This window comes from Hoplias malabaricus, chromosome 1 (genome assembly GCF_029633855.1).
Source record: "Hoplias malabaricus isolate fHopMal1 chromosome 1, fHopMal1.hap1, whole genome shotgun sequence".
NCBI classification, from domain to species: domain Eukaryota; kingdom Metazoa; phylum Chordata; class Actinopteri; order Characiformes; family Erythrinidae; genus Hoplias; species Hoplias malabaricus.
This window is the reverse complement of record NC_089800.1, coordinates 59,009,780-59,033,539: the sequence shown is the minus strand read 5'-3', so window position 1 is coordinate 59,033,539 and position 23,760 is coordinate 59,009,780. Positions and strand designations below refer to the sequence as shown.

Here is a 23,760-nt window from a genome sequence, read left to right as displayed (position 1 = left end):
AGGATGCCCATCTACTCTTAGTTTCTCGCATTAAGAAAAACACTGCAGGAGGAAGAGCACTTTCTCAAAGAGCTCCTCAACTCTGGAATAGCCTCCGGTTACTGTCCGGGGCTCAGACACACTCTAAATCTTTAAATCTAGACTAAAAACCTACCTTTTCAAGCACACTTTTGGTCAATCACTCACTTTCAGGTTACTCCTTCTCTATTGCTGTTCGAGCTGGTTTTCATATTATCACTGCTCTGTATTAACCCCGTCATACTACCATAGCTACAGCTCTTTTAGTTAGCTTTCTGGTAACCACCAACTAGACTGCACTCTCTCTCTATCTCTCCTACTTGTCTTTTGCTGGGTTCTCTGGCCCGTGGACGCTTTTTTGCAGGGTAATTTTGCCCTACCCTATGGTATTGCTTTACCATGCACCGACACACACAAAAAATGAACCAAAGGGGTTGTTTGCCTTATAAAATGAATATATATTGGACCTATGTATGTTATTTACATTTTGGTTTAGTATCTAATTCATTCTTCTCCAATTTACATAAATATAGGAGTTTTTAGGTGAATAAAACTTGTTTAGTTTGGTACAACTAAAATAATATAAACTGGTACAATATTTCATTCACTGACTCCTACTGAGCATGCTCAATTCCAAATAAAGATGAGGAGCAAGAAGAAACATGGCTGCATGGGCGCAATTACACTGAAGCAGGCTGAAAACTGAATCCGTCTCCATCCACAAAATACATGTAAGTAAAGTTCTTGTAAAATAGTAGATATATTTTTACCTCAAAATGTCAGCGATATAGGCTTATTTAAATGGCTTATATCTTTAAATGTTGCTAGCTAACCTGGGCTGCTGAAAGTAATTCCTTCTTTTAAAACTATTTTTAGCACTCAGAAAAAAACAACTACCAAGCAAATACATCCCCATGTCCTAAATAGTCACCTCTCATGCATGGTAAGTAAATTGTTTTGTTTTTTATTTTTGCAGAATAACCATTTACATATTTGCCTTTGTTGTGGCATCAGTAATGTTTTCAGTGTAGTTGCTGTTCAGAATTTTGATGTAGTAACCAATAGTAAAGGAGATTATAAGCAGGGCAGTAATGACCAGCCTTAGCCAGGGAGCAATATAGTTGGAGCTTACAGTCTGATTGCAAATATTTCAACTTAAACTTTAGTTATTTGAGCTGTTTCTCATAATGTGAATTATCATGAAAACCACCATGATGTATTTTAGGACCCCCTTGTTAACATTAGAATCACTGAGCATCACAGCGACACTTTATAAAAAAACAAAACAAAAACAAAATGATTTAAATGACTTGCACCTAAGTACATTTTTTTATTTACATATTCCACAGCATCACAGGTTTTGGAAATGGGGATGTAGGTATATTTAATAATCATATTGACTGCTTTTATACTGAAACTACATTGCTCTTATACCTTTCCAGTTGTATCCTTTAATACAGTGTTTTGTCCACCTCAGAATGACATCTACACCTGAAGAGCATGCATCATCAAGTCTTTGTACAGCTACCTAAAAATGACCATGAGAAACTTGTGAAAGGATATATTTTAAGGTACACGTTATCGTGATTATCATTGTACCTTCAAATAAAATATTATTCCAAACATCAGTTTTCTAGTTTGAAAATGCTTTATCCCTATTGTGTAATTTTATTAGGCACATCTATAGGGCACTCCCTTATAGTTTTATTCACAGATTCTAAACTACAGTGTGCTTTCTACTCAATGTGCTTTGCTAGTGGCATGATTTGTTACTGGTATGAATGAATGAAGCAAACCAGTTAGACAATATAACTGTGTTAAAAATGGTGTTGTGTTTGCAAAAAACGTATTCGCTTATATGCAATACTTTTTTCAACAGGACATAGATGCACATGGAGCAGACAGTTATGGGAGTTTGGTATCATCACTAAAAAATTGAATATCCTCCATTTAGTAGCGAACATTGCGCTTGACTGTGCTATGTTGTTTGGCCTGATATTGCCTCAACCTTCACTACCCACAAGAAATGATAAGCACCTTCGAAGTGCTCCAAAAGACCATCATGAACCTTGGTGCAAAGATTATCACCAAAGGTTCAGATCCTGCCGCCAAAAATAACTTTTTTTTTTTTTGAAAAATTTGGAATGAATAAAACATCCAGAGTCAATTTATTAAATGGAAGCTTAGCTCAGACCTCTAGTCTCGTCATTCATAGTGAGTTAAGATAAAAAAAAACACCTCAGCAGTATCCCATAACTCCTTCAGACACACCTATAATTTGACTAGCCACTCCAGGGAAGAGTTCAACCTCTAATGGCAATCTCAATTCTGTGTATTAAATAGGACCACAGATCTCTATTCTCTTTATTCATGGTGAGATTTTATAATAAAAAAAAATATTAATAAAAAATAAGCTCAGCAGTATCACATGATTCCCTCAGACACACCCATAATTCGACTAGCCACTCCAGGCCAGAGAGCAACCTCTAATGACCATCTGAATTCTGTGTTTTAAATAGGACCCCAGATCTCTATTCTCCTAGTAGTTTTGCTAGAGGGACCAAAAACACTTTAAATCTGCCTGTATGCATTAATGGCTGGTTACTTGTAGGTTCTCAATCGTATATGTATTGGCTATAAACCTTTCTCCATGCTCCACAGTTCTGGTTGGAATTGAGCATGCTCAGTAGGATCCTCTCAATGTTTAGGGACTCTGCTTGGTTTTTAAATAAAGCTTTAAAGGTTTTTTTATTTCATTTGTTTTGCTGTTTTATGTTCTTTAATTTAGCTCTACTTAATTGAGTTGGATGGAAATTAGGTGCTTCATATTGAATAAGTAGTTCAGTATTAACAAGTATTTGTACTTGTTAATGGAATGCGATTCAGTTAAGTTGTATTAAACCACACTACTTACATTCATATAATTAAACTGAAGTTTGTTTCACTAACAAAAACAAAAGTTTAGTTTAGTGAAGGTCAGTTAAATTGAACTGACATTTTATACATGCATTCAGTCAACAAATGTAGCTTTGGTTGAAGTAATTAAGTCTAAATATGCTGATTCGTTTTGAGACGTGTACAATTGCCCAACACGCCATGTTTCTAGTAAAAATTAAAATATAAAATTAGTCCGGGCCAGGCTAAATCCATGGTTTCCTTACAGGCGGGGACTAGATCTGTGTTTAGGATGTGCATTTGTGCTGGCCCAAATTGATTAAGGACCTCAAATTCCCTCCAGAATCTCAGTCTCACGTTCATTTTTGTTTGCACAATTGCTCAGTATGCCATGTTTGCAGTTAAAATTAAAATATAAGATAGAACTCAAACCTTGACTTCTAGAAATGCTTTCTCACCTTATTAAAAGAAAGTCTTAATAAGATTTGTTTCCAGATAAAGTAAATATCATCCTGGGCCTGACTACATACAAGTTTTGCAGTGAGAATTGCAGTGTCCCAACCTGGTAGTATCTCCAACGCAGTCCCTCAGTTTAATATTTAAATATTTATTTAACCAACCTGCTATTTTCTGTCTTATTTTTACTGGTCAATTAAAATAATAATTATTAGAAATTAATCCATTTTAAATCTTTATATATCATACAATATATTATTTAATTAATATATTCAAATTCTTTAAAACATTTTAAACTGCAGATACCTTTAGAATCAAATAAACAAAATAAACAGCAATTAAGTAAATGAAGAAAGAAAATATTTGTTTTAGCTTATTTTGTGTGTTGTGAGGAATAAACAGCTACTTTCTGTATTTAGTGCTATTCATTTGTCCATGAAGCGTTAAAAGCAATGTGCGCAGCATTATGTGCACATCGAACAGTCCCTTTCCGTTCACCGCGGGTTCACTGGATCTGGATATGTGAATAAGGAACTAACTTCAGTCTGCAAATAAGGAGCCAAAGGAGTCGGGAGCTGCGAATATAAGGAACCAACTTCAGCGTCGTGTTTAGCGCCCAGTTAGGACTCTACCGATGATTATTGACGTTGATGAATATGACAACTTAGGGAACAGGACTCCATCAGCTTTCACTAAAGCCTGTTTGAAAGGAGAACTTTGGTGTAGAAACTACAGGTCCAAGAGCTCTGTCCAGACTGGGCTGTCATGAAATGGATCGTGACGTACCGTCTCTTTGAGTGCATTACAGCTGCAGTTTATGATAATTTTGGTAACTTTTAGTCTACCAGCTTGTTTTTAAAATCACAAATATTTTTACAGCGGTTTGTTGTCCTGCAGTATGTGTTAAATTGTATTGAGATGGTTGCTGCAAATGGAAATATCACACATACACTAAAATCTTTGAAACCAGTTGTAACTGATAATATGTAAAAACATTATTTCTGTTGTTTACATTACACGCACAGCATTGGCAATTAAATGGAACCAGAACCACAGGCTGGAACTCAAATATCTTCCTAAACCCTGCAAAGTGCACAACATGAGTCATTCAATAAAGGCTTCGGGCTCAAGTAAAAAGACCCGCCCCTTAACTATTTCCAGCAGTAGACTTGTATAGCATCGCCCTCTGATGTTTGCTACTTATCAACACCGCAACTTCGCGTAGACACGCCCACTCCTTTAGAGCTCCACACTCGGCCGAGCAGTGCGCGCGGAGAAGACTCAAGTATATTTTAAAAGATGGTGGATTCTCTGTGAGTCCCGGTAAGACGACTTAAACACTAACATGACTAAATTCGTAGTTCGTACTGTCGGTGAAGCTAATATTAGTCACTGTAAATCTTGGTGTAACTTCAGGAAGTTGTGGGCAACAACGTTTACATTCACATTTTGCAAATGTATTAACAATGCCTCTATTATAGTATTGATCTGTGGCTAATATATTTGTCTGGTTGCATCATTTGTATCTCTGGTATGTGTTCAATTTCAAAAATATGATTGGGAACATAGTTTTCCCACCTGAATTATTTTTTTCCCTCAGATAACACCTAACTAAATATCTAAATGAAAACCTGAATATAACAGATAAACAGAGAAAAGTCAAATACATACCCAGCCCAACTAAAGTAATGAATTGTAACATTCTTAGTTTAAGTGAATTTTTTTTAGTGGTGTATCAAACAAAAAAAAAACGTTTTAACAGCTTTGTCTTTTCATGTGCAGGAACACTTGGCATTGGCATGGAAGTGTGCCATATTCTTATGCAAGGCCTCTGCCTGTTTTTCTGTGTTGCTGATGGACTTTGAATCAATCACTAAACTCAAGTGTGTCAAGTTTATACACATGCTTCATGTGAAATCTAAATGATCTCTTCAGCACATTATGACAAACTTTGAAGAGCTTCTGAAATATGCTGGGGACTTTGGACCCTACCAGAAAAGATTAGCGCTATTAGGATCTATACCAATTTCGTTATTTGCATTTGTGCTAGTCGGAGTCGTGTTCATTGGAAATACACCAGAACACTGGTGTAAAATATCAGGAGCTGCTAATGTGGAAGAGGATTGTGGTGTTTCTGTTGAGGAGCTGCGGAATCTCACTATTCCTCGCTCTGGTCCACAAGGCACTTATAGCAGATGTGCAAAGTTTGATGTGGACTGGAACTTTACTGAAGTCCACTGCAGTGACTTGAGGCACCTGTCCATTCATTTCAATACCACTTTACTTTCTCCTTGTGATGAGGGATGGAGGTTTGATCCCACTTGGACTACTGTTGTAACAGAGGTAATTATGTTTATGCTTCTCAATGAAAAAAGTTGCAGCTATTACTATATTGTAGGGTTGCAGGATTTCAAAACAACACATTTTGGCACAAACCAAAATCCTCTTCCAAAAATGACCAGAAAACAAATGTATGATTGAGCTATTAAACAAATATTAAAGTTATATAGTTCTTATCACAACAGTTCCAAATTAAAGTCATTAAGGTCATTATTTGTCTATGCTTTTCTGTAGTTTAATGTAAACCACAAACATGATTATTAAGAATTATCAACAATGTCATTTGACTGCGACCCTGAAGTGGATTAAGCGGAAAAGATGATGATGATGATGATGATGATGAAGAACAGTGTCATTTGTTAATTCAAACATAAAATAATATATTTAAAACATACTTTGAAGAAAAAGCAAGAGCAGATGGGTCCATTTATGATCATTTGTAATGAATCCCTTAATTCTTTCTTTTTTTAAAGTTTGAATTGGTCTGTGAGCACTCCTGGCTCGCTGACCTAAACCAGGCCTGTTTAGCCCTCGGCTTTTTCATAGGTGCCTTTGTCTCGGGATATATAGCTGACAGGTTTGTTCTTTTTCACTCCCTTAATTTTGAAATTCAAAATGTAAAGCAATTTAGTATGATTGAAAAGGAATAAGTTAACTGTGATTTTTAATTCATTGCCTATTCCTTGTGAATTTTTACACAGGTTTGGGAGGAAGTTGTGTTTCTTAGGCTCAATGCTTGGCCTTGGAGTGTCAGGGATATGTATTGTTATTTCATCTTATTATCCTCTATTACTGGTCTTCAGATGTTTGCAGGGTTTTTTTGCTAAAGGAGCATGGACTACCACATATGTGCTTGGTAGGTAGAACTGAACATACTGGAAAATACAGCTAGTTTGACCTAAGTGTAACAAATGAAACTGAGTATGCTTTAAACACATTCTTTAGTCTAATTGCATTGGTGAAAATCTGAATAGAATACAGCGAAATGCTGCTCAGTTTGTGGGATGACACTGATTAGATGTTTTCTCGTTTTTTTTGTTGTTTTTTTTAAACATCTTCTTAAAACAGTTATTGAATTCTTTGGATCAAACAACAGGAAATTTGTTTCTGTCATGTCCCGTACTCTGTACTCCACGGGTATGGTTTTCATTCCTGGTTTCGCTTATTACATCCACTCTTGGAAAAATCTACAACTGACTATGACACTCCCACTCTTTATCTTTCTGGTTTATTATTGGTAAGTTCAAAGCATAGCAGTTACATTACACAAAAATCTACTGTATATATGAGTAATGTATAATATAAACACATACATGCACTGCATGCACGCTTGATGTCTGTTAACTTCATGTTTTTTTATTTCCATGTTTACAACTATGGCACATATTTTCCTTCAGGTGATGGGACCTGATTGAACTGGAATTCTTTTTCAGGATTGTACCGGAATCTCCCAGATGGCTGCTGTCACAAAAGAAAACAAAAGACGCCATGAGAATTGTCAAGAGCATCGCCAAGTACAACAAAAAATCAGTCCCTGCTGACTTCCAAGAGGTTATGTTTACAAAACTGTACTCTTGACTCTTTCAATGAGAACATTTTAAAATTTAGACTGGCTTAATTTAAAGACTTTCTAATTTTGATAACTTTAAAGTATTAGAAAGAAAGAAAGATTTTTTTTCTCATTAAAAAATTTTATATATTGATATATTAGTGTTCTCCCCATGTCCGCATGGGTTTCCTCCCACAGTCCAAAATCACATTGGTAGGTGGATTGGCGACTCAAAAGTGTCCGTAGGTGTGAGTGAGTGAATGTGTGTGTCGCCCTGTGAAGGACTGGCGCCCCCTCCAGGGTGAGTTCCTGCCTTGTGCACAATTATTCCAGGTAGGCTCTGGACCCACCCTGACCCTGAACTGGATAAGCGGTTACAGATAATGAATGAATGAATGAATGATATATTATATCAACTGATATATTTCGTAATAAAATTCCTGTAGTGCACACTGCTTTAATAATTGTAATATTTCAGTGCTTTTTTTTGTTTCACAGATGGATATTTTTGTGGAGCAATCACAAGAGATTGTTCCTCCTTCTTTTAAAGATTTGTTCAGAACACCAAAAATGAGAAAACACACCATCATCTTGATTTATGCCTGGTAAAAAAACATCTATAAGCTTCATCTATTTGCCAAACTATATGCTAGGTGCAATTGCTTATGATTGCTATATGAGGACCAGTTTGATGATTCATGTTCCAATTTTATTAACTATATTGTGCACTAGATTATTATGAAAGACATTTGAATGAAATAGAATTTTGTTTTGTTATGATAACTGTCCTTGAATACACCCACAACCCAGTTATACATTTTTTTTGTGTACAGGGACAGATAGCAATTTCACAGACCAAACAACACATCATTTATATATTCTAGTTTAATTCTAGAGTATTGTGCATGTCAGAGACTTTACTTCATTTATGCATGTCCATAATTTGTATTTCTAAGGAGATAAGTCAGGTCAATTTTTTTTGTATAATGTTTTTTACACCCTGATGTTGTCCCAGAGCAGATTTACAGACAATGAGAATTATAACAAAAATGCACAGAATTGTAATAACCCCAGCTTTCATCTTTTGCTGCCACAAGAAAATCAAGCTCCACTTGTGAGAAGACCACTTAACCAGAATAATAATATGTAGCGTTCTAAAACACATATCAGTAAGAAAAGAGGATAGACAAAATATAGGAATATCACCAGATAAAATAAAGATATGGCTATTAGGATAAATAACCATATCAGGAAAATGTCAGTGATTCCTGGAATTTTGTAAAGCTGCTTCGTGACAAAAAGTGCTGTATAAATAATATTGGATTGAATTAATGGACATTTTGATGTAAATGAATGAAAGCTGGCTTCTGACATTTTACCAGCTAGTGCTGTTTGCATGATCAATTATTACACGTTAATCCATTATCATGTCTTTTATTTCTTTTAAGGTTCACAAGCACAGTGGTATTTCAGGGTTTACTACTGCGTCTGGGAATCACAGGGGACAATCTCTTTTTGGATTTCCTCATCTCAGCGGTGGTGGAACTGCCTACTGGACTTATATTTTACCTGTTGGTGGACAGAGTGGGCAGACGTCCTCTTATAGCAGTTGCATACTTAATTGCTGGATCTGCTTGCTTAATAGTGCCTTTTGTTACTCAGAGTATGTAAACCTTTGAAAGTATTTTTGTACACTACAGTCAGTATACTATATTGATATTATTGATATGATCTTTTTTTTGTTGTTGCTTTTGTCCCTCACTAGACCTCTCCTGGTTGAAGAGATCCATTGCAATAATAGGAAGACTGGCTGTTGCTGTTGGGTTTGAGACAGTAAATTTTGCCAATTCAGAGTTGTATCCAACTCCACTGAGGTAATAACTGCGCTGAGTAACAGGGGACTGTGAGAATATTTCAGTAATAATCATATGAAATAGTGTTCAGTGTACTGCCCAGGCTTGATAGTTTGTTAGACAGTTACTAAATAAACGGGGGGCAACCGTGGCCTGGTGGTTAGGGAACTGGGCTTGTAACTGGAAGCATGACGGTTCGATCCCCAGAGCTGGCATGACTGAAGTGCCCTTGAGCAAGGCACCTAACCCTCAACTGCTCCCTGGGCATCATGGCTAAGGCTGCCCACTGCTCAAGGCATGTGTACTCACTGCCCCCTAGTGTTGACTAGTGTGTGTGTGTGTGTGTGTGTGTGAATGTGTGTTTCACTGCACGGATTGGGTTAAGTGCAGAGGACATATTCCTCTGTGTGCAAGCATAGTGGTCAGTAAAGTAATTCTAAAACAGTAACACAATATGTATTGGGGAAAAATCATTATAAATAATTTAAATTACAGCTGTTGCTTTCATATGACTCTATTGCAAGTTCTGTGCTATAGTATCATGTAAATATACAAAGTGTGAACAGAAAACGTTTATTTTTACAGAAATCTGGGTGTATCTGTGTGCTCCTCTGCTAGTGACATTGGAGCAGTTGCAGCTCCGTTTCTTCTCTACAGATTAGCAAGTGTCTGGCAGGAACTTCCTGTTTTACTGTATGGTGAGAGAACACATATCATTACTGTTAAAACAAAATCTTGTATGTCCAATTTGTTTTTTTATACATGATTTTAAACCAACTGCATACAACCATACATTTGGCAATATTTCATGATCAATGAATCAGTAAGTATTCTCCAAAACAGTGTTATTGTTTTAAATTTACTTCCCTTTCTCTGCAGGGGTCATGTCTCTTGTATACAGTGGTCTAATTTTGATGTTGCCAGAAATGAAAGGTGTTGATCTGCCAGAGACAATAGATGATGTGGAGAACAGAGGGTATGCCACACAGCAATATTTTTAATGTGTTCATATCTTGCATGCTAAAGTTTGTGGACACATGGTCATGCAAAAAATCTGAAATCAGGGTTATTATAGTACAGTTTAGGCCCCTTTTCTGCAGTGACAGCATTTCATCAATTTCATGTGCTCTTCGTCTTTATTGTCATTCCTCAGTACAACGTAAGTCTCCTGGAATTGCATTTCACCAGTTGTGAGGATTTACTTAATGCTTTTCTATGGAGATTATAAAAGCTGTGTGTGCCGCTGAATTGATTTGTGTGTCCACAAACATATAGATGCACGGTGTATGTGTTTATTGAGCTAAAATTATATCTGAATGTTTAAATGGAAAATATTTAATAATTATGCTTAATTTTACCTTTTAGGAAGAAAGACATGCAGAAGGTTGTAAAGCCAACCGACAGTATATGATCATGGTGATGAACTGGTACTACTTATGATGGTTACACTGGTGTATGAGAAACATACGTCTAGCCTGAAGGCTTATGGTGGACTCCAGACCAGGAGATACACTAAACAAATTGTCAATAAAAACTGAATGCAATGATGTGGAGATGGCAAATGTCAATATTTTATTCGTAATATAACATAGATGACAGATCAAAAGTTTAATTTGAGTAAATGTAACAATAAAAATATGTTGATTCAATATTTCAGTGTCAACAAATCCCAAAAAAGTTAGGACAAGTAGCAATATGTGGCTGGAAAAAGGAAATTGAGCATATGATATACAGCTGGAAGACCAATTAACACTAATTAGGTCAATTGACAGCATGATTGGGTATAAAAAGAGTTTCTCAGAATGTCAGTGTCTCTCTGAAGCCAAGATGGTAAGAGGATCACCAATTCCACCATTGTTGAGCAGAAAGATGCAACAATACCAGAATGGTGTTACCCAGCGTAAAATAGCAAAGACTATCATCATCAACCGTGCATAACATCATCAAAAGATTCAGAGAATCTGGAACAATTGCTGTGCGTAAGGGTCAAGGCCGTAAAACTCTACTGGATGCTCGTGATCTTCAGGCCTTTAAACGTCACTGCACCTCAAACAGGAATGCCACTGTCAAGGAAATAACAGAATGGGCTCAGGAATACTTCCAGAAAGCATTGTCAGTGAACACAATCAACCGTGCCATCCGCCGTTGCCACAGTGCAAAGAGGAAGCCATTTCTAAGCAAGTTCCACAAGCTCAGACATTTGCACTGGGCCAGGGGTCTTTTAAAATGGAGTGTGGCAAAATGGAAGACTGTTCTGTGGTCAGATGAGTCACGATTTGAAGTTCTTTATGGGACATTGGGACGCCATGTCATCCGGACCAGAGAGGACAAGGATAACCCAAGTTGTTATCAAAGCTCCGTTCAAAAGCCTGCGTCACTGATGGTATGGGGTTGCATGAGTGCTTGTGGCATGGGCAGCTTGCATGTCTGGAAAGGCACCATTAATGCAGAGAACTATGTTCAGGTTCTAGAACAACATATGCTCCCATCTAGACGTCATCTCTTTCAGGGAAGACCCTGCATTTTTCAACAAGATAATGCCAGACCACATTCTGCAGCAATCACAACATCATGGCTACGTAAGAGAAGGATCTGGGTACTGAAATGGCCAGCCTGCAGTCCAGACCTTGAACCTATAGAGAACATTTGGCGCATCATAAAGAGGAAGGTGCGACAAAGAAGGCCCAAGACGATTGAACAGTTAGAGGCCTGTATTAGACATGAATGGAAGAGCATTCCTATTTCTAAACTTGAGAAACTGGTCTCCTCTTTCCCCAGACGTCTGTTGAGTGTTGTAAGAAGGGGGGATGCCACACAGTGGTAAAAAATGACCTTGTCCCAACTTTTGGGACTTGTTGACGCCATGAAATTTTTAAACAACATATTTTTCCCTTAAAATGATACATTCTCTCAGTTTAAACTTTTGATTTGTGTTCTATTCTGAATATAATATTAGATGTTGGCACCTCCATATCATTGCATTCAGTTTTTATTCACAATTTGTTTAGTGTCCTAAATTTTTTGGAATCCGGTTTGTACAATATGCATACAACATATATACAAATACATTCATTCATTTTCTGAAGCCATTTATTCACTTCAGGGCCACGGTGGGTCCGGAGCCTACCTGAAATCACTGGGTGCAAGGCAGGAATACACCCTGGAGTCCTTTGCAGGATGACACACACATATTCACTCACATCTATGGACATCTTACAGTCGCTGATTCACCTACCAACGTGTGTTTTTGGACCGTGGGAGGAAACCGGAGCACCCGGAGGAAACCCACGCAGACACAGGGAGAACACACCACACTCTTCAGACAGTCACCCGGAGGAAACCCACGCAGACACAGGGAGAACACACCACACTCTTCACAGACAGTCACCCGGAGGAAACCCATGCAGACACAGAGAGAACACACCACACTCCTCACAGACAGTCACCCAGAGCAGGACTTGAACTCACAAACTCCAGGTCCCTGGAGCTGTGTGACTGTGACACTAAATGCTGCACCACTGTGCTTCTGCTGGATATTTTCTTTTTTATATATTTGTGATAGATTTGTGTTTTATTACAATAAATAATAATCCTATTTAATTTGTTGTTGTTATTGTTGTACATGATGTTGGTGAAACAGTATTCTATTCTTTTTCTTCAGTCAGAAAATATACTGTAAAAATATATGTGGAGTTTTTAATATTGCAACAAAATATGGGAAAAGATTTCTTGTATATAAAATTACAGCCTATTTCAGAATGGAATTTTCACATCCAGCCAAGCGTGAAATGTTTGAGATCCAGAGTTTATAGTTCACCATTTAACACCATTGTGTTTGTCATGTGTTTTAGAGATAGACAATGGAATGGAGTAAAAACTCAAAGCACGTAACATGATGGGTGTTCCAAATGGATGTATTCATTAACAACAACCCATTGTCTGTCTCTAAAAGCACATGAAAAACAATGATCTATAACATTTCAAAATTTCAAAAACATTCCATAATTTAAACTTATTTAGTTTTATGGAACAATGAGCATTTACATTTGAATGGGGAAAGTTTTCATTGAGAGATCTAATGTTTATGCTAATATATGGAGACTTATGTATGAGCACGTAGATGTATTAATCTTAACATTGCTGTGATTACTTCTGTGTATTTGTGGCATAACTATATATTTGCATGTCCATGATAAGGTATAAACATTTATGCCACAACATGATTATGTATATAGTTGTCAGATGTATGTAATTTGATGCAGTTATGCTCATTAGCCATAGAATCTGGATAACAGCCTATCTATAAGTGCTTGGGCCTTTTGTACAGCTATTTGGACAAGAACAATGCCCCTTTGTATGCTGTAATCTTATTAATGGTAGAGTAACTCACTACATAATTGGAACTAATATGGCAAAAAAACAGGCCAGAAGCAGAGAGTGATTTTCAGATAGTGTGGGAAAAGAGGAGCTATGGACTACTGAGTCTTTGCTTTTGGATGAGTAGCTGGAGCTTGTGTTCAAAAGCTGGACAAAACATTTTTATAAAGAAGAACAAATTTCAGAGAAGAAATTAAAATGGCCCACATTGGGAATTTTGCCTTTTTGGACCATGAAAGTTTTTTAGCTCATCTGAATCTTGATCGAGAAAGACTTCAAGCAGAAATCAGGCAGTGGAACTCAGAAAGGCTGGACCTGTTCAAGATCAGTGAACCTGATGAGGTAAATACACACAGCCACCTTCAGAACGATCATATTTAAGCTTTCAGGAAAGCAGCAATGATGCTAGGTTTTAATATTTATTGTGAGATATGTATGATTTGACACTGAATGTGAGAAGTGTAGGATCTGACCCTTAACTGTTAGATATTACTTTTACTTCGAGAAATATGCAGTGACAGTAAACATAATAAAAATAAATATGATAGGTCTGAACTAATTAACATTAATGTTCTTAGTATTCTTTTTCTGATACATTCATGGAATCAGGAATAAACTCAGTAAAAACATTAAAATGTATAGTACATGGTCAATCCTGTAGAAGAGTTAAGATTTTCTTAAGAAGGTAAACTTTTATTGTCATTCTCTAATATTAACCATTAATTTATTTACAGGGCCTAGTGTTCCATGGAGTTATGAGATTTTACCTTCAGGACCACACTACAGGGAACTCTGCTACCAAATGTATTCATGTGTCCAGCACTTCTACCACACAAGAGGTCATTGAAACTCTACTTGAGAAATTTAAGCCAGACGTCAGCACTGAGTCTCACCCATACTCTATATATGAAGTCTGTGGGAATGAAGGTGAATTCATAATGTTTACAATTCATATAAGGTTTTTGCTGATTTAGTGTCTATATCATATTTAAAAATGTAAATAAAATATAAATAAATTCTGTGCACTGCCTGACCCACTGTAATATCTGTTTCCCTGGTCATCTGGAGATATAGAGGAAAGAAGACTGGATCTCAGTGAAAAACCCTTACTGGTTCAGCTTAGTTGGAACAAAAACACTACTGAAGGCAGTTTCATCTTGAGGAAAGATAGTAACGTGACTTTTCAGGTGAGTTCTTTTTAAATTACTGGCCTTTATCCTCACACAGCCTTCAGCTGAATTCAGTTTGAGATGAGTGTTGGATGCTCCCATGTTCACCTTTATAAATGTTCTGTAAATACTGGTGGTTATTTGACAAGGTGTGTTTGTATTTTAGAACAAGGACTTGGAAGTCAAGGAAAAACTTGGAGTCATAGAGAACTTCAAGAGGACACTGTCAAAGAAACAGAAGACAAATAAACAGAAGAAAAACACCAATACATCAGAGACATATGATGGCAAGTCTGGAGGTTACATGAATTGGTGAGTCATACAAATTAAGCCAAGCCCAGAAAATGAAAACATTTTTTTCAATTACCGTATGTCACTATGTGAGTCTTGTTTTAATGGTCCATTAATCTTCAAGCAAGGACAATAATGAACAAGAGAAGGTGGTGATGAATCCATCAGAGTCGGAATGTCATGTACTGAGGGTTGAAGAAAATATATCAGGTAGGCCTGAATGATACAAACTAATAAACGGATCTGTAGAATGAAGTATAGTACACTAATCTCAAATGATCTCTTATGTGTTACAGAGTCTAACAGTCGCAGGTCATCCACCAGCCACATGAAACCAGCTGTAGGTTGTTTCTTAAAGCTACTAATGCCAACTTCCAGAAATACTAAAAATTTGCTGTTGTAGTCTAGTGTTGAGTACCTCAACATGCAAAATGTGAATGATACTCAACTGTAAACTGACAGGAAAGAGAAGGCATGTGTTCTAATATTTTAATGTACTGGTGCATCACAATAAATTATAATCAAAAGGTTAATTTATTTCAGTAATTCAATTAAAAATGTGAAACTCATAGATTCATTATATGCAGTGATCTATTTCAAGCGTTAATTTCTTTTTTTGAATGACCTTTTCTAGACAATACTTTCAAGGCTGCGGTTTTCCCTATTGCTTGTGCACCTTTTCTACCACACTTTTTCCTTCCACTCAGCTTTCCATTAATATACTTGGATACAGCAGGATGGTATCCATGACTGACTTCTGGACATCTATCGAGTCAGCAGTTTTCCCCATGATTGTGTAGCCTACTGAACCAAACTAAGGGGCCATTTCAAAGGTTTAGGAAACCTTTGCATGTGTTTTGTTTTGATTATTCATATTTTCTGAGATAATGACTTTGGGGTTTTCATTGGCTGTAAGCCGCAATCATGAACTTTAAAAAAAAATAAACGCATGAAATAAGACTTTTTGATGATATTCTAATTTATTGAGATGCACCTGTAGCTACTTTAGGTGCCCTAACAATCATTGGCACATACTGAAACACTCCTTTTCAAGATTTATTTTTATCATTTACACAGTGTTTCTTTAATCTTTCACATTGATTTGCTTTTCACTATCATTTGATCTCTTTTTATTTTCAGGGCAGACTAGAGGATGGAGAGTCACCTAATAAGAAGGGATTATTAGAGTCACTGTCTGAAAAACTGCATCAGACTTTTGAGGCCAAAAATGGAAGGTGAATTCACAGCATTCATTAATTTCTGACATTTAAAAAACAAACAAACACACAATAAAACTTTGTATATTCTTTTTTTAAAATTTATGGATTAATCTTTTTGCTTTCACAAAATAATTAATGTAATCAATTTGCTCTTTATGTGTCCTTTATGGCTGAAGTCATTTTTCTGACAGCATACAGTCAGAAAACTCAGAGCTAAAATGGAGTCTTCCACTAAGTATAAAGCTAGAAGAGAAAAGTAAGTAGGCTTCTTTTAGCACCCATCAAGTAATGCAAAATGACCAATCATAAATGCGGTCAGACTTTTTATGGATTATTTTGTGTTAAGCTAATGGTACTTACCTTGTCCTCTGTTTCAGAAGAAGAAGCCTTCTTGCTTGCTGTCGTAAATTACACTAACAGCTCCACGGTACACTTTAAGCTCTCTCCAGCATATGCCTTTTATTTGGCATGTCGCTTTATGCTCATTCAGGGCAAAGAAAACCAAAAAAATCCCAAAAAGAAAGCACAACGTGTGGCTGCTTTAGTCAACAAGATGGTGAATTTGATGGACAATGTCATTCAGGTAAGATGAAACAATTTGCACTATGGCTTGTGAATTGATCACCCAATTAATCAAACAGCAGTTTCACTCCAAAGGCTGCATTTCTAATTTCATTTTCTTGGGTTTACTCCAGACACAGAAAGGGATTACTGTGGCTCTCGCTTTTTGGATGTCAAACACCTCAGAGTTCTTGAATTTCATCAGGCAGGACAGAGATCTGGCAGGCATCACACTTCATTCCCAGAAAGCTTTGGCAGAGTTGGTTCAGAAGACATTTACGTATGATAAGCTACCACTCTGTTTTCTACATCTCACCCTACATCATGACATAGATTAAACCTAGTTTTGAATTGTGTTAATCGCAAATTATTTATGACAGTTATTCATTATATGCAATTTTGAGTATGGGTCCCATGTCTTCTATAAAATACTCAATAAATATTTTTTTTTTCAGCTATCTTTCACATCATCTTCTGGTTGACCTTGAGAGTCAAATGCCAGTGTTTCTGTGTATCCAGGCAGCAGGAATAGGTAAAACTTCTCTGCAAACAATGCGTTAATTTATAGAGTAACCTCCCCCTTCTAAATAAATAAATAAGTATACAATTAAATAAGAGAAAAAAGTTGACTTTAGTCATCTTTCAAGTTGGTTTAATGACATGTTTTTTGCTCCTTTCTTCTTTTTTAGAAAATGTACTGGCCTCTTTCACTAAGACCATGGGTTTACTGCGCAGATTCCGGGTCAACCCTGCTCTCAGCATTCAGCTTTTTTCTCAGCTGTTCCACTTTATGGGAGCCTGGCTTCTGAATAGACTCACCAAAGCTGCTTCAGGCTCCAAACTGTGTTCACACTATTGGGGCATGACCTTGCGCCAGCGGCTAAATCATGTGGAGGCCTGGGCAGAGAGACAGGGTTTAGAGCTGGCTGCTGACTGCCATCTGAGCTGCATAATCCAGGTATGGGAAAGCTGTCTTATGGAGCAGGCATTACAGAGCATTTGCACGGGTTTAAAACATAATAAGTGTTTGTTTTTCTCCAGGCAACTACTCTACTCACCATGAACAGTTATGCTAATGAAGATGCTCAGAAAATACATACCACTTGCTTCAAGCTGAATTCCCTACAGCTAAGGGCATTATTGGCTAAATATCATTATGCACACAAACAACCTCGCATTCCATATGTAAGTAAAAACGCTTTATTTTCACAAACCACATAACCACATACGTACAAGAACAGCCATTCATAACTTTTTAAATTATTCTAGGTTCTGATTGAGAGTGTAGTGGCAATGGCAGAGAGCACAGAACATGAAACATTAAAGAAAGAGGAGAAGGATATCAGAATAGAGAAAGACCTGTACCTTCACCTGCCTTTCCTGCTGCCTGAGGAGGGTTACTCAAGTGAGATTGTTCAAGGAATTCCACTGGGTTTTCAGGAGTTTCTGGAACCAATATGCCACAAAGGTAAATAAGTTTCAAACCTCATCTCTTCTTCTAGACATCACAGCTTTTGTACAGGACCTCTTTAAACCTAAACTTTCAGAAAATAAACAGATCAAACTTAAACGTTTGAGTTCCACTTACAAAGAGAAAAAAAATACACTGCTTTAAAAACTAAAAATGATAATGGCAGCACCTCAAACACAAAGTCAATATTTGACCTACTGGGTGGGCCATTTATATGGATACACCTTGGTTTTGCAAATGATAGATGGCATCCAAAGCAGTTAGTTCTACGTCTGAAACTTCGTCATTACTTCCTGCTGGTCAAATACTGTGCATTTGATTCTGGTTTAATTCACTTGGAGTAAGCTTTGCAACAGCTAAGGCTGCTAAGGAACCATTAATACTTTTTATTTTTAATTGTTTTGCTGACAATATATAACTGAATTATGGAAATTTTCATGTGGTATTACATGTATCATTGTTGTAATTTATTTCTAAGGTTTGATAGTTGGAGCAAACAATAAAGAACAACTGTAGCACTATTTTAAAAGTACAGCACATCAACATTTAAAATATATATGTTAAAAATATATCAAGCTAAATTTAAATGGTTTTCTCTGGGTGCTCCGTTTCCTCCCACAGTCCAAAAACACATGTTGGTAGGTGGATCGGTGACTCAAAAGTGTCCGTAGGTGTGAGTGAATGTGTGTGTGTGTGTGTGTGTATTGCCCTGTGAAGGACTGGCGCCCTCTCCAGTGTGTATTCTGTCCTTGCGCCCAATGATTCCAGGTAGGCTCTGGACCCACCGTCACCCTGAACTGGATAAGGGTTACAGATAATGAATGAATTAATGAATGAATAAATCTAAATGGAGTCAAATAACTAATCAGTACCAAAAAATAGCCATGTTGTGCCCAGAAAAGCTCATTATGCTACAACTTGTCACATATTTCCCCTCTGATATAATGTTCTATTTGCTACAAATACAGTCATAGAATAACATGCTTAAATTATGTGATGTCATCTTATATATAAACCATACTGAAGTCAAATCATACACATGCTGTATGTCTGACTCACAGATGGTACTTATTTTCATTATATTAAAAAAATGAAGAGTGTTTGCTTGTCAGTGTACGAACATGTTTTTTTTTCCCCTATCTCTCTTACTGGTCTTTATCCTTCCAACTCCTGAAGGTCTTTGTACACTAAATCATCACCATCTCTCTCTTGGGTCTTGGACTGTTTACTTCCAGACATCAGACAGTGTCCCTATAAACAGGTCAAAATGTGTAAGTTTTTCCATTCACAATATATAAGATTTTTGTAAGGGTTAAATAGCTTTATCCTGTGGAAAACGTTAATTTGCTTTTCATATTCATATTCATTGCTTTTTTGCTTTTCATATCCAGAAACCAGAGATTGTGAAAATGACACTACGAAAGCCTTCAGAAAGCGGATTGGGCATAAGTATCATAGCTGCTAAGGTGAAACTTATAGTATCAATGAATGTAACTGCAACCTGTTTCTTTGCTGTTATATATTGTTTGTAATATTTATGTGTAAATGGCGGCACGGTGGCGCAGCAGGTAGTGTCGCAATCACACAGCTCCAGGGACCTGGAGGTTGTGTGTTCAAGTCCCGCTCCGGGTGTGTTCTCCCTGTGTCTGTGTGGGTTTCCTCCGGGTGACTGTCTGTGAGGAGTTTGGTGTGTTCTCCCTGTGTCCGTGTGGGTTTCCTCCGGGTGACTGTCTGTGAGGAGTGTGGTGTGTTCTCCCTGTGTCCGCCTGGGTTTCCTCCGGGTGACTGTCTGTGAGGAGTTTGGTGTGTTCACCCTGTGTCTGTGTGGGTTTCCTCCGGGTGACTGTCTGTGAGGAGTTTGGTGTGTTCTCCCTGTGTCCGTGTGGGTTTCCTCCGGGTGACTGTCTGTGAGGAGTGTGGTGTGTTCTCTCTGTGTCCGCGTGGGTTTCCTCCGGGTGACTGTCTGTGAGAAGTTTGGTGTGTTCACCCTGTGTCCACGTGGGTTTCCTCCCACAGTCCAAAAACACACGTTGGAACACAGGTGGATTGGCGACTCAAAAGTGCCTGTAGGTGTGAATGAATGTGTGAGTGTGTGTGTTGCCCTGTGAAGGACTGGCACCCCCTCCAGGGTCTATTCCGACCCTGCGCTCAATGATTCCATGTAGGCTCCGGACACACCGTGACCCTGAACTGGATAAGCTCTTACAGATAATGAATGAATGAATGAATGAATTTATGTGTAAATAATCTATCATTAAGTCATACATTTTATGTTTCTCAATAATAAAATCATATTTGTCATCTGATTTCTAAACATGTTGATAATGAAGGGAGCTGGACAAGAGAAGCTGGGAATTTTCATCAAATCTGTTGTCCATGGGGGAGCAGCAGCTGTGGTAAGTCTGGTCAAGGAAGTGACAAATGACCTTCATATGTATGTCAAATTTTAATCAGCATTTAAAACTTAATTTTCTTTATGTCTTTGTGTTTATGTGTTTAGGATGGCAGGCTGACTCCAGGGGACCAGTTGCTTAGTGTGGATAGCAAGAGTCTTATTGGAGTAGCACAAGAACGGTGCTTTAATAAATATTATGATATGATACATTTTAATAATGTAGAATGGTCAATGATCAATGGTCATTATTCTGTAACAGGGCTGCAGAGATACTGGTGTGCACTGGAACATCTGTGACTCTTGTGATTGCAAAGTTAGCAGCTGTGTATTATGGCCTGGAAGATGTGTTTAACCAAAGCAAATCAACATCAAGTGGTAAATGTATGCAATTGTTATGTATGTAACAATTAATATTTTGACCATATTTTAAACCGGCATATTGATTTTTGCCTTTACAAGATGGTGATGATAGCGCAGAGATTGTGCAGACATCCAAGGGCTTTATTGTGAATGGCATCCCAGAGCAAAGTGTATTTGCTTCTTCAGCACTGCCAGTCATGAAGGGATATCACCACACAACAAAGAGATTAATCAGGAAACAAGACCAGAAATGGTTCAAGCACAGACAGGAATATCGCTCAAACCCCAACTTGGCATGCAAGTATCTGATGGAACTGATATTCATATTCTCTGCGTTATTTAAAATGTTTTTAACCCTCCTTTTTCTCCTTCTAGGTGCTCATCAAAACTCTGAGGAAATGTCTGTTGATTCAGTCACACCCATGCAGATCTGCGCTTCGGTCTCCAGTGATAATCTTATTTCTACTGTGAGTTGCTATTTTAAAATGTATGTTTAAAATGTAAATATAATATAGCTGGCATTTTTGAAACTATACTGAGAATTAATTGAAGTTTTCGGCTATATGCATGAAGCTCCATAGATCCATACTTTGAAATATATAAATCATAATGGCCCTCTAAACAGAATCCTATAATATATAAGAATTTTGGAGTAATGGAACCTGATGTGAGCTTTATTGTTTCCAGGAGGAGCCTGAATCTGACCGTTCAAACCTCTGGCCTGATCAGAATACATTTAACAGGGAATATCTCACTTTGCCAGTGTCTAGACTTCAGGGAAGTAAACTGTCAGGATCTAGCGAACCTCAACTCTTCTCCTGTTTCTCACTTGGCCGAGATAATTTAAACTCTATGGTATGCAAATGTGTGTTATTTGGTTGTTGATAAGTTAAAACATTTTACAGAACTTTTAAGCAATGCCTGATCATTTAATCAGAGAGTACTATTATATAAAACATTAATTAATTAATAATTAATATATATATTTTTTTTATATCTCTGTACTCTTGTAGAAGCAGGCATGTTCTCAAGAAAATCTGTCCTTCATGGACATAGGCAGCCCCCTAGTGGATTGCCCACTCTATCTGGACAAAGGAAATGACAAACAATCAGGAAATCCTAACATTTCTGGATCAGAGATGAGAAATCAAGATGGACAGTGGAAGATTTCAGCAGTGGCTAACTGTGTGCCTATGTCACAGCCAAAGCGAATAGATGTTCCTGTGTCTCATCAAGACAACACTAAATTATTTGGCAATTTCCAACAGGCTGGTCTAGCAGCAGACAGAATTAGTCTCAACTCAATCTATGGTACACCTGCTTATGGCCAAGTTACAAACCTGGAGTATATTTCTGCTTTACAAAACTACCATTTGCAACAACACAAAGGTCCAAAACTGGCGTCCAAGCCGGTACGTCAGCCCTATGTCTCAGCTCAGTATCCTACATCTACTAAGATCTGTGAAACAGCGCAAGATATTGCATGCCAGTCTTTCGCTAAAGCTCAAGATAAAAGCAAAATGAGTTTCTCACATACGAGTCATCACCGTCCTGGGCCACAAGGTTATAAGACAGATGGTGCTTCTCCAGACCCATGGAAAAGAGAGGCCAGGGAACAGCTAAAGAAGCAGCAGAGACATCAGGCAGTTGAAAGTTTGGAGCATGAAGTTCTGCGCCTGCAAGCCAAAGTAGAATGCACCAAGGAGGAGAGTGAGCTTCTAAGAAGGCTCTCCCTTGAATGGCAGTTCCAGAAAAGGCTACAGGAGTTTCAGAATAATGAGGAGGACGAGGATGAAGAGGAGGACAAAGACAGCATGTCAGGGGCAATATTGTCACAGCCTGAGTTACAAAGGAATGAGCAGGTATGTGGGTCCATTACAGATAGTGTCTGCTGATGAATTATACACTCACCAAGAATGGCAAGAATGACATGGAGGGGAGGAAAGAGACCTCCATAAAAGTATCATCAGCTTTTATTCATGACAATCAGTGTTTTTCTGTATTTATGTAAAATAGTTTGATTATACACCCATTACCTGCATTATTTTATTATATGGTGGATTGTTATTTTGCACTTCTGTTTGTTCCAGCCCAGTGAAGTACTGCATAATGGACAAAAGATATGTGAGAGTTTGAAACAAATATCACAGCAACAGAAAAACAACCCTGCTGAAAAGGACAGCTTCAAAGGTGTTTAAGCCAGAATAAGAAAATAAAATTGAATAAAAGGGTACCTCACTGATATATTTTTTTTAATGTACTGTTATTTTTATTTTACATTTACTATTACAGATGCAGTCCCTGTAGGCTGTTCTGCAATTAAAAACACCCAGCAAGTTAGAGTGATGTTTGGGTAAGCCTCCTTATATCTTTCAATATAAATGCAAACATAAATAAAGCGGACCTAAGCTTTTTCGTTCAGTAATATGGCAACTTTAGTACTCTGACTTGACAGATTATGTACTAACTAAAGTTCACTTAATTATTGGTGAATTTGTGACCAATATATATATATTACATGTTTAATAAGCTATACTTTGACAATATAACTCAGTGTTCACTACAAATGTGCAATATCCATTCCTCTTCACATCCAGACCCTGCCACACATTGAGTATACATTCATATTTGCCACGTGTTTCAACTCTTTACAGGCGACTCAACAACAAAAACTTAATGAATACCAAAGCTCCAGAGAATCTGACCTTCAGGGAGCGCCAACAACTTTTTTCCTTGGCTATGATTGAACCAAACAAAGTCCAAGCATCTTGATTATTCCTTTGCATTTGGCAATACCATGTTTTC

The 23,760-nt window shown here is 37.4% G+C and overlaps 2 protein-coding genes and 1 long non-coding RNA gene across 4 annotated transcripts; all 3 read left to right on the top strand.

Annotated features, from left to right (window-relative positions):
- The first annotated feature begins 638 nt into the window (after positions 1-638).
- Positions 639-1,590, top strand: LOC136697518 (uncharacterized). The gene is made up of 3 exons (XR_010802707.1): positions 639-749; positions 895-961; positions 1,496-1,590. It is a non-coding gene; the product is annotated as an uncharacterized lncRNA (long non-coding RNA).
- A 2,304-nt stretch (positions 1,591-3,894) lies between these two features.
- Positions 3,895-12,639, top strand: slc22a3 (solute carrier family 22 member 3). 2 transcript variants are annotated; one of them, XM_066680203.1, is made up of 13 exons: positions 3,895-4,692; positions 5,152-5,712; positions 6,183-6,286; positions 6,411-6,565; positions 6,778-6,946; positions 7,143-7,260; positions 7,757-7,863; positions 8,707-8,921; positions 9,024-9,132; positions 9,697-9,809; positions 9,991-10,087; positions 10,477-10,527; positions 12,215-12,639. In XM_066680203.1, exons 2-12 carry the CDS (start codon positions 5,311-5,313, stop codon positions 10,520-10,522), a joined length of 1,635 nt encoding a protein of 544 aa, XP_066536300.1. In that variant the 5' UTR covers positions 3,895-4,692; positions 5,152-5,310; the 3' UTR covers positions 10,523-10,527; positions 12,215-12,639. The 2 variants fall into 2 exon arrangements, with proteins under 2 accessions (XP_066536300.1, XP_066536290.1); XM_066680193.1 differs by lacking the exon at positions 12,215-12,639 and having other exon boundaries at positions 10,477-11,021.
- A 1,047-nt stretch (positions 12,640-13,686) lies between these two features.
- On the top strand, positions 13,687-23,749 carry LOC136673255 (afadin). Its single transcript, XM_066648657.1, has 26 exons — positions 13,687-13,830; positions 14,223-14,415; positions 14,563-14,675; positions 14,824-14,969; positions 15,073-15,158; positions 15,245-15,288; positions 16,089-16,183; positions 16,360-16,424; positions 16,546-16,751; positions 16,864-17,009; positions 17,185-17,261; positions 17,419-17,687; positions 17,771-17,914; positions 17,999-18,197; positions 19,377-19,471; positions 19,592-19,666; positions 20,531-20,596; positions 20,701-20,774; positions 20,855-20,970; positions 21,055-21,252; positions 21,331-21,422; positions 21,643-21,810; positions 21,969-22,825; positions 23,051-23,145; positions 23,248-23,308; positions 23,610-23,749. Exons 1-26 carry the CDS (start codon positions 13,687-13,689, stop codon positions 23,725-23,727), a joined length of 3,942 nt encoding a protein of 1,313 aa, XP_066504754.1. The 3' UTR covers positions 23,728-23,749.
- The last annotated feature ends 11 nt before the right edge of the window (positions 23,750-23,760 follow it).